Genomic DNA, 11759 nt, shown 5'->3' with positions numbered 1-11759 from the left:
CCTGTTTTCGAATCGTTAATGATTCTCTGAAGATAAATTAACAGAAAATTGAGCTGAAATGAAAATCAACTAGGACAAGAGGAGGTCACAGACAGCTTGAGGCTAAGCTAGGTTGGCCAAACATAGTGGTCCTGCATCGATCTTTCCCCATCGCAGAGCTAAGAAGGTAATCAAAGCAAAGGTGTATGAAGGGCAAAGAAAGTTGCACTCAAATACACAAAATCAGTTGGAAGTAACAGCACCTCAAAATGTTGGTGATACCTACCATTGCCCTTGGTGTAATTTCCTGTTTTCGATCGTTAATGATTCTCTGAAGATAAATTAACAGAAAATTGAGCTGAAATGAAAATCAACTAGGTCAAGAGGATGGTCACAGACAGCTTGAGGCTAAGCTAGGTTGGCCAAACATAGTGGTCCTGCATCGATCTTTCCCTATCGCAGAGGTGTAAAGGTAATCAAAGCAAAGGTGTATGAAGGGCAAAGAAAGTTGCACTCAAATACACAAAATCAGTTGGGAGTAAGAGCACCTCCAAATGTTGGTGATACCTACCATTGCCCTCGGTGTGATTTCCTGTTTTCGATCGTTAATGATTCTCTGAAGATAAATTAACAGAAAATTGAGCTGAAATGAAAATCAACTAGGATAATATGATCAAATGCTACCATAAACAAAGTGGAACGATTTATTTCCACACCAGGACATCTAACGCCACCTTATGGCTTGGATCAGGATACATACAAAAGGAGCCAACAAATTTGGTGGACAAGGATTCGAGTTAAAAGTCATACTGATTTATTGAACAAAAGGATATCTAGCTACATAATATTCCCTTACACGAGAAGCACCATCTCTGGCAAGAATTCCCTCAAGATCTCCAGTAATTCTGGCCAACCATATCTCCAAATTCCTTTGAAGTTCTCTGAAATTGTTTCTAATGGAGTCCAAAGACCGTCTCATCGTAAGTTTGGCCTGATTCCCCAGCTCATCCGCATAATAACTTTTCCCGATCTCAGTTTGCACTGCCATCAGCTTCTGTGCAGTGTCTGATGCACGTTGCTGAAGTCTAAATGATTCGAGTAAAAATTCTGTTTGTCTTTGCGTACGAAACTCAGGACTTACTGTGGCTTCACAGGGATCACTAGCCTGCTGTAGAAACAAGTGTAGTGAGATGTATCAGTCAAAATATAGTCAGTCAAACTTCCTTGGAGAAACAAGTTCCAAGATCCAGAAATTAAAACAGACGTAAATAACAAAAATGGGGAGTGAGATGTAACTGACGTGAACATCTCAACCTATATGCATATTTCAGCATCAGACCCTAGTATAGATTTAGTGTCTGCTCAGTGCGTCAAATAAGTAAAGGTGCAAAACAGGGGCTGGTTATAGAAAGGAGGGTTATTCGAACGTGTGGTCATTCAACATAGTCTTTCATCTTCAAGTGAGGTCGGTGAAGTTTATTATCTGTATGCATATTGTGTCATGCGTGTCCTGTAATGGATATATTAACTAATTGTACTTCCATCGCAAATGGGTATTAACACAGAATATCATATGAAATGAAATCATGAAACAGCAACAAAATAAGATGGTCACACACACACACACAAAGGGTTACAAACCATAAACTACAAACTAACATAGCAATAGCCTTTGCATACTAAAGAATTTCTTGTCTTTCTTTTTTTTGCTGCTGTACCTTCTGTAAGTATTTCGGCTTCGGCTTACAGTAAGCAATTAATAGATCAGTAATTGTGTCAAATAGCATAAAAAAGTAACATAAGGGTGCTAAAAATTACCATTCTTCGGCATAGATCATCTATCTTCCCCGCAAGAGCTTGATACCTCTTTGTCTGCTTCCTCATTAATGAAGGTACTTTAGAAAGATCACCCTTTCCAATATTTTCCAAATTCAGTAGTTCCTGTTCAAGTAATTTAAGTTTAGAGGATACTACAGTCGATTCACCATCAACCTTCCATGGGGACTCCCTTCAACGCAAAAAAGAGCAATGGCCTCTCATTAGCTGCAGGGTCTTAATTAAATGCCTCAGAAATGATCAGTTTATAGACTGTTACAGCATACCTTGGCACAAAATGCTTCGTATGATACAATGGTTCAAGGGATTCATACTGTACATCCTGCATGAGGAAAAAAGAGAATATTGAGATACACAGTATATAGCTCTATCCATAAATAAGTTGAATATATTACCATATCCACCTATTAGGAGAAGAGATATAGGTCATGACCCATGAGTTAATGTTCCTTTACAAAGAGAAATTAAAAAAATCTGCCATTCTTAGATAACGTAAATGTATGCATGTATTTATTTTTGTTATTAACATACAGCTGTTCACAACAACAATAGTGAAGAAAGAAGCAAATGCTTTATAATATGTCCCAATTTTTCCATTAAAGAAAAAGGTTCCAGTTAAGTTTGATGGCTCAAAATGGGGCCTTACCATTTCCAAAGGGACAAAGTTAAGAACAATTAATTCTTACCACATAAAGAACTTTTAGCATGTCATAAAGATGTCATGTGTCAGAACCACCAAGAAAGAACAATTAATTCTTACCAACCCCTAAAGAGATGAAACGACTAGCTACCAAGTTATCTAATTAGCGGATACATGCCTTCCAAAATGCAACTGGTGTGCTAGTGCTGAAAGGAGGCAATGCCTTCCAAGATCCTAATAATGCCTAGTCAATTTCTTCATTTGCGATGTAAATAATAAATAAAGTTTAATGATAGATGCTATGCTGGTGATCTGAACACTACAACACAGACAATATAACGGCGTTGTCGCTAAGAGTGGTCCAACAAACAACGGCAAAGTTTTATGGTCAGCAAAAAGTGATTAAGCACACTAGCAGCTGATGGAGTGGACCATAAGCGATCAGGTCAACACAGTTCTACAGTCAGAATGAGAATAACTGCAAATTCATCCACTTGGGATATGGCTTTATGCCTCCATATCAATCACGAATGGTTCAACTTGAAGATAAAAGAAACCAAAGACTTCTCCGTCTCTATTTCTGTACTACTGTAGATTCAGAAAATGGCTTCTTCTTTTTTCTTTTAATTTAGAATTCTTTGAGGGTTCAAGTCTAACACAAAGAAGAAATGACGAAATTGAAGCCAAAACATAAACTTTGGAAAAACAAGGAGGATGGAAGCGAACCTGCCAGAGCTTGGAAGCCTGGGCCACCAATTCGGAGTCAAACCCAAACGCATAGGCATTGTCATACACATTGACGTCCTTGACCTGCTGACACGGTCCCTGCTGCTCCGCCTCGCCTCCTCTAGTCGCCATAAACCCAATCATATCATCCCTCTCCCCGACCTCCCTCTCCAATTCACAAATCCTCGACTCCGAATCGTCCCGGCTCTTCTCCAACTCCTCGACCCTCGCATTCAGGCTCGCCATTTCCCGCTCCGCCGCGTCGATCTGGCTCAGCAGCCGCTTCTCCTCGGACTGCCACGAGTTGCGGTGGCTGGCGAAGATCTCCACCACCCTGGCGTTGGCCTTGGAGTCTTCTTTTCTCCTCGATCTCATCTGCCTGACCTGCTCTTCCGCCTGCCAGAGCCGCTTGGAGAGCTCGCGGACTTGGAGCTGTAGCTCCTGGAACTTGTGGGGGGCTAGGGCTAGGAACATGCTCAGGCTCAGGCCGAGGTAGGAGCACATGAGCTTCTTTAGCTCTTCTGGGTCGGCTTCTAGTTGTGGTTCTGATACTTGGCTCTGAGCCATGGCTGCTACTACTACTGCTGCAGTGCTAGTTCAGAGAGAGAGAGAGAGAGTAGGGAAAAGGAGATTTGGGAAGTGAGTGGCAGAGGAAAAGTGGCTTTGGGAGCGAGGGAAAAAGGAGCTTTTGGGTTTGGGGATTGTGTTGTGAGTGATTGGGAAGTGAGTCGCTTTTTCAGTGTGGGAGATTGGGAAGTGTGGCAAAAGCTTTTGGCTTTTTGGTCCGATATAGGACATGGAATTTGTCTCGACGTTAAATTTTAATTCAAAAATCATAATTCGACATGGTTTTTATATATAAGGTTTTTTTTTCCTTTGGTTAAGAAATTAAGCGATATATACTCTAATATAACCTGACTCTAAGCGGTTGAACAAAACAGCATTACTTGTGTGTGGGTATTGTCCACAGATGTTCGCCTCTAAATTTATTGTGTGTGGCCAAGGTTTTAAGAGCTGATGCGAGAAAATTTGCTTCCTGAAGTACATATATTAGAAGGAACAGCTTCTAAAGCAAGCACATATTTGCTTGATATCTTGTATCATTGTCTTAAAGTCTCTTAAGGAGTATTACATCTACCATTGATACAGTCGATCACTAATTTTGAGTCACCTTCCACAACAATGTTTTCTGATATGTTTCTCTCTAGCTTTGATATAGAGGGTTCTTTTATGGTAATACACTATAATACATGAGGCGATTGAATATACTATTTTTTTTTTTTTTTGAGGTAAAAGAGGTCAGTCTTTATTGAGAATTTGGAAAATTACATATGATAACGTTCAGCTGCAATAGCAGCTAATAAGAAGGAAGGAGGAGAAAAATAAAAACATTCATGTACTAGAGAACTAGCATGCGCAGCCATTAGGGGTGCAACCTTGTTGGCATCTCTTCTAGTGTGAGTAATCAGCAAATTGGGATTTGAAGCCAATATGGAGTTCAGATCCTCATAGATACGGCCCAACAAGGAAGTATTAGGCCCTTCGGAGTTACATAGTTGTCGTTGCACCATCTCAGAATCAGTCTCTATTACAGCAGGTAACAAATTCTGATCTAAAGCAAACTCAATTGCCATCTTACATGCCAAAACCTCTGCATGTTCTGGCGAAATTAATCCAGACAAAGGACGCCCACCACCAGCAACCATACTGCCATATTCATCACGAACCACAAACCCAGCACTTCCCATTCGTGAGACATGGTGAAAAGAACCATCCACATTTATTTTTAACAAGCCAGATGAGGGAGCTTTCCATCGAGCAATTCTAGAACGACCACTCGCTTGAGTAATCGGTCTGGTATTATGAAATTGAAACTCATGTAATCTTGCAGTAGACTTAAGAAGCACATCAATAGCATGACACCTTTTATTGTCCCAAACTCTGCTATTTCTCTCCTTCCAAATTCCCCACAATGGATAGATAAAATTCCCCCAAATGCAGTAACGAAAGGTCATGGACACATAAACTTAACCAATGCAACAAATCACAAGATATTGCATAAGAACTTAAACATACTTAGGCCAACACTCCTTTACTTTGGAGAGCCTGCCTTGTAAAAGAGAAATCACGAGTAATATGTAATGTAGTCTTAACTGCACTATCACACAAAACACATACCTGTGACTCCAACACCACCCTTTTAGAAATGAGTCTTTCCATGGATGGGAGAATGTTATGGCACACTTTCCACATGTGAATCTTCGCCGAATTAGGAATCTTCACTTTCCACAATTTTTCCAAAAATCAGTGTTAACTGATAGCTCAAAAGGTACACAAGAAGGAGAATGAGAGAAGGAGAACCTGTAAGCCGTTTTAACTGAATATTTTCCATCTCTTTCCAATTTCCAGACCAGTCTATCATCCACCCTTCTCAAACTTAGAGGCACACTTAAAATGGCCTCCACTTCTTCTGAAGAAAACAATCATATCATAATTCCAATCACCATTAGTAGTACGCAAATCAGAAACCTGAGACACTTCAGCAAGACCTGCTGCAGTCTCATGAGGCCTACCACTAGGCAAGCTTGGCAACCAATTATCATTCCAAATATTGACCTCTGTCCCAGAACCAATCTGCCAATATGTGCTTTGCTTCAATAGATCCCTTGTAGAGAAAATACTCCTCCAAGAATATGAAGGAAAAGAATGATTGTCTGCCAACCAAAATGAGCTTGTAGGATAATATTTTGCCTTAAAAATTTGAGCAACTAGAGAAGTAGGGTTAGAAATTACCCTCCAAGCTTGTTTAGCAAGCATCGCCGAATTAAAGCTAGCCAAACTGCGAAACCCTAGTCCCCCTTCTTCTTTCGGATTACACAAAGCATTCCATGTTTTCCAATGAATCTTTCTTTTATCCATTGTAGATCCCCACCAAAACCGAGCACCAAGTTGTTCCAAATCTTCATAGAAATTCTTTGTCAATTGGAAGACACTCATAGCATAGGTAGGTAACGCTTGAGCTATTACCCTGATCAAAATGTCCTTTCCTGCACCACTAAGCAGCTTCCCTTGCCAATTAGATAGCTTATTAGCCAAATTTTCCTTAATGTACTGAAAGGTTGCAGTTTTCTTTCTCCCTACATAAGTAGGTAATCCCAAGTATTTTTCATGGGAGGCAACTACTTCTACTCCCAACAAACTGGATATTTCTTCTTGTATAGCAGAGTCCACATTTTTACTGAATACCACTGAACTTTTGCCAAAGTTAACCAATTGTCCTGAGGCTCTCCAGTAAGTTTCAAGAACTTCTTGAATCTTAATACCTTGGAGCAATCCTAACTCTTGTTTCTGGCGCAATAAAGCAGAGAAACTTTCTGCTCCAATTAAGAATAAATATGGAGACAAAGGATCCCCTTGTCTCAGTCCCCTGCTAGGAATCACAAGCCCCCGAGGCTTTCCATGGACTAAGAATGAATACCGGACAGTACGAATACATTGCATCACCAAATCAATCCATGAATGAGCAAAGCCAAACCTATCTAGAACTTTTCTCAAAAAGCTCCATTCCATGCGATCATAAGCCTTGCTTAGATCCAACTTCAAGGCCAAAAAACCTTCATTACCCTCCCTCTTATTATGAACAAAGTGAGCAGTTTCATTGGCCACAAGGATATTGTCAGTAATCAATCTGCCGGGAACAAAAGCACTTTGATATGGAGAAATCACCTCAGGTAAGATTAGCTTTAATCTGTTGGCTATCACCTTTGAACAAATCTTGTAAATAACATTGCATAACGCAATAGGCCTCAGATCTGACATATTTTCTGGATTATCTACTTTGGGAATTAAGCAGATATGAGTAAAATTAATTTCACGAAGAAGTTGACCTGAATGGAGAAAACTCTGAACTGCTTCAGTAATGTCTGCACCAATAGTGTCCCAATAATGCTGAAAAAAGAGCGGAGGCATGCCATCCGGTCCTGGGGATTTGGTGGGATACATTTGAAACAAGGCAGTCCTCACCTCCTCCTGTGTATAATTAGCACACAATTGTACATTCATTGCCTGTGTTACACATGGTTGTATAGCTGCTAAAGTGTCGTTCACTGCCTCAAAATCAATATTCAAAGCTGTAAACATCTTTCGAAAAAGAGATAACTCGTTCCAGACCTGCATCGTCATCACACCAATTCCCATTCTCGTCATAGAGGCCATGAATGAAGTTTTTCCTCTTTCTATTAGCAGCCTTTCGATGAAAAAAGCTTGTGTTCCTATCCCCCTCCTTCAACCATGTCACTTTGGACCGTTGCTTCCAGAAGGATTCCTCTTGTGAAAGAAGCCTCTGCAACTTGCTCATCACTTCATCAGCTCTTTCTTTTCATTTTGCACCTCCACCGACACAAGAACATCTAGTAACTCCTCAAGACGAGCACGCACCCCCAACATCTGTTGTTGCCTAGTCCTAAAGGTTCTCTTCTGCCAATCATCAAGTTGTATCCTTGTGAATTCAATCTTCTTGGTTGCATAGTACATAGGACTTCCAGCCACGTCTGTCGCCCATGCTTGCTTCACAACCTCGTCACAATCATTATGCTGAAGCCAGTAAGCTTCGAATTTGAACCGGTGCACTCGTTGTCTTTTGGCCAAAGGAACAGAGCTGGCTTGTAAAAGTATCGGTACATGGTCAGAATCACTGGGCGCTAGATGACGCACTCGTGCATGCCCGTAAATATCCCACCAACAGGGTGCACAAACTGCACGATCTAACCGGAGTTGTGTGTCAGAATTCCACCATGTAGACATAGCACCCTGAAACCCTAAATCAAGAAGGTCACCATATCCAAGAGCTTCGCGAAATCCACACATCTGTTGTTTCGATCGAAGCAGACCATCAATCTTTTCTCCATTATTCAGGATTTCATTGAAATCCCCAATAACAGCCCAAGGTAGAGAATCGAGATCACGTAAATCCCTTAGCAGTTGCCATGACCGATCCCTTTCTATCGTCCTAGCATACCCATAGAATCCCGTTAGCCTCCAACGAGGATCTCCAAGACCTCCTACGATCTCCAAATCGATGTGATGCGCAGAGAAAGTCAAAATCTTCGCTTGTACATCATCATTCCAGAACATCGCCAAACCTCCTGATAGACCATCACTCAACACCTCCTTTGAGTGTGGAAATCCAACAACCCGGTGCAATTCACGGAAATCAGCAAGAGTGCTGATCTTCGTCTCACAAAGAAAAATGATTTGAGGATGATTCTGGGAAATTAAATCCTTCAGCGCCCTCTTTGTCATGTCATTACAGATCCCTCGGCAATTCCAACTAAGTATCTCCATATCCATGGTAGATCAGATCTTGCTTTCTAGAACCCTAGAAAGTAAACCCTAGCAGAGGAGGCTAGGTCAAAGTTTTTTCTCCTGAAAATAGAAGAATCGTGATTCAGTCATATTAATGGAGTAGTGTTCACACTGTCACTAGAATTTGTCTACTCCATGTTCGCACACATAGGCGTAGCCTACTCCATGTTCGCACACATAGGCGTAGCCACGGTGGGACTAGAAGGCTCAATTGACCCTCTCAACTTTTTGCAATATCATTTGATTGGTTGAATGCCTTCTACTCTTTTTTTTTTTTGGATATATGGGGGCCAAAAGGCCCAAAGAACAAAGACAAAGAAAACAATTAGGAAGTAACAACTACATTCGTAGTTCTAACGGTTTCATACAAATCATCAAGAGCAGCATTCACAACTTGTGGAGGAGGTTGCTAAAAGTACTGCACTCCAAACTCAGACCCCAATATGGACTTGGAGAGAATATCAGCCACCATATTGATCTATCTAAACACATGTGAGTAGGCCTGGGATCGGTTTGGCTCGGCTCGGGAATGGACCTGTACCGAAACCGATACCGAGTTTATAATCGGCCCGGTTCGGTTCGGGATGCCGGATTTTTCATCAATCATACCGATCAGTGCCGAAACCGAATAGTTCGGTACCAATCGGTTTCAATAGTACTGTGAACCAAAGTTTCCAGAAACCTGAAAAAATGTAGCAGACCACCAGTAGGCAAATTTGCCTGCCTTCCTAATTAGTTCTCCAGTTTCATGCACATTTCAGTCCAAAATGCAAATGAAAAGAGAACTTGGAACTACAAAAGACTAAAACAAGTGGATCATAATCATCATATAGCTTAGACAGTTCAATAGCTTACACAAATTGAAATCACTCAAATCAGTTCAGTAGCTTACACAAATTGAAATTCATTAGCCAAATGCCTAAATAAGTTCATGAAAATATGAAATGATCAAGTTGAAAACATAAAACTGAATTCTCTGAAACAGAAAACAAGTTACAGAAAGTCAGAAAACAAGAAAGAAACAGAAATGAGTTCTTATGAAATGATCACCATCAAATCATCCACTCGCAGTTTACCCATTGATTCAGACTGAGAGGTTTGAAGAATCTGAGAGACTGAGAGAGTGAGAACAAGGCTGCTAATCGACTTGGATTCAAAACGAGGCTAATAAATTCTTCACGGGAGATTCTGATTTGGTCTCTAATTCTCTATGAGATTCTGAGAGTCTGAGAGCCTTTGCTTTTTTTCGATGACACTGAGAGTAGGGATGTTGGGATGGAGGCTGAGTTGTTTTAGGGTTGGGGTCGGAGTTGAATGATGAAAACGCGAAGGAATTGGGAGTATAGGGCTGAATGATACGACAAGTCGTACCGAGGCTAGCAACAAGCGAAAACGCGAAGGAATTCGGGTCGGTTCGGTCAATTCGGTATGAATTTGACCCATACCGGTGCCGACCCGTTTACTATGATATCGGTACAGTTCGGATCGGTATTCCGGGGAGAAGTCTGTTCATACCGACCCGATCAGTTTCGGCTCGGATCGGTCGGGATCGGTATCGGTTTCTCGGTGTCAAATTCCCAGGCCTACATGTGAGACATCACACGTAGAGAGCTTATTCTGCAGAAACTTGCACCCCTTGATTGGTTGAATGCCTTATACTTTTCTCAAAACGTAATATCATAATTCAATAACTTGACCCAGAATAGGAAACAAAAACATAAATATAGAAAGCCAAAGCCCTTTATTTTCTAAACCCCTCCACTCAAAAATTTTATATTTTTCTTTCTGTTCCTTATGTTTAACCATTTTCTTTTCTTTCTTCTCGACACTGGTACAGCTTGTCAGCCTTAACCACTGATTCAATCCTCCATGATATCTTGTAAGATGCATGCACTTCTTACTGTGGAATGTGGATAGTTAGTCCTATATATCCATTAATTTTCAATTTTTACTCTGTATCAGAAACATTTTGGGATTAATATATTAATCCTTAAACTTGTAAATTAGTAGATAGCAAATTACAAAAAATATTAAACTATAGATTTTTTTTTCAATGATCTTATTTGGAAAATCCCTAGATCGTCTAGGATTATAGTTGATCTAGAATGATTGTTATGCCTAAGCATTGGAATGGTCTCTGAATCAATATCTAGAATTCTAGTAACAATAGTAAAAGCTATTTAAATTTTCTTCCTAGAAATAATTTATGGCTACGCCACTGTTCACACGACACTATGGACTAAACATAAATCCAAGCTATAAAATATGTACATCATGACGAGAGGATCAACTTTCATACTTGGATATGTGCTCATGGATGGTGCAGTTGAAAAAGCGCAAAAAAATCATTGAAGAATCATGAATTTTTGAGGTTCGATTTGATGAATCATGAACTTTTGATTCTTCATATTCACACGAAACCATGACTAAACATAAATCCAAGCTATAATTTATGTACATCATGACGAGAGGATCAACTTTCATAATTGGATCAGCGCTATAGATGGATGGTGCAGTTGAAAAATGACCAAAAATCATCGAAGAATCATGAATCATGAACTTTTGATTCTTCATATTCACACGATACCATGGACTAAACATAAATACAAGCTATAAAATATGTACATCATGACATGAGGATCGACTTTCATAATTGGACCGGTGCTAGAGATGGATGGTGTAGTTAAAAAAGGGCAAAAAATCATCAAAGAATCATGAACCTTTGAGGTTGGACCTCTTGCTCTTATTTAGCGAGTCATTATGAACCTATCATTGGTAAGAAGAGGTTTGTTTCGATGGAGCTGATTTAGTATTCCAAACACTCCAAATTGGTTGTTACTTCTATCCTTGTCATTGAACATGATCTTGGGTTTGACTCTGAGTTGGCTTTGAAGAGTAACAATGGGTTCATTATGGTATCTCTTGCGAAGACTAAGCCTAAGCCGGAGGGATTACAACCCAAGACTAAGCCTGGCCGGAAGACTAAGCCTAAGCCAGAGGGATTACAACCCAAGAAGCTCAAGGTTGAGACTACTCTCCCAAGCTTAGGAAGAAGAGGGCCTTCAAGCATACTGCTGCATCTATCCCAGCTAAGAAGAAGTATATGGACACTAGCAAAGAGAAGGAGTTGGTTGTTAGCATCTCAAGAGTGCCTTATAGTAGGTTTTTTTTCGATTGCATGAATAAATTAGGGAAGTTTTTTAATTGCCTTATG

General features: G+C 40.3%; 1 protein-coding gene across 2 annotated transcripts; it reads right to left on the bottom strand.

The window, feature by feature from the left end:
- Positions 1-649: 649 nt before the first annotated feature.
- On the bottom strand, positions 650-3947 carry LOC133706618 (uncharacterized). 2 transcript variants are annotated; one of them, XM_062132152.1, is made up of 4 exons: positions 3182-3947; positions 2082-2137; positions 1798-1987; positions 650-1144 (listed from the first exon to the last, which is right to left on the bottom strand). In XM_062132152.1, exons 1-4 carry the CDS (start codon positions 3746-3748, stop codon positions 794-796), a joined length of 1164 nt encoding a protein of 387 aa, XP_061988136.1. In that variant the 5' UTR covers positions 3749-3947; the 3' UTR covers positions 650-793. The 2 variants fall into 2 exon arrangements, with proteins under 2 accessions (XP_061988136.1, XP_061988135.1); XM_062132151.1 differs by having other exon boundaries at positions 650-1147; positions 3182-3944.
- Between the last annotated feature and the right edge of the window lie 7812 nt (positions 3948-11759).

Source organism: Rosa rugosa, chromosome 4 (genome assembly GCF_958449725.1).
Source record: "Rosa rugosa chromosome 4, drRosRugo1.1, whole genome shotgun sequence".
NCBI lineage: Eukaryota > Viridiplantae > Streptophyta > Magnoliopsida > Rosales > Rosaceae > Rosa > Rosa rugosa.
This window is presented reverse-complemented; position numbering and strand designations above follow the sequence as displayed.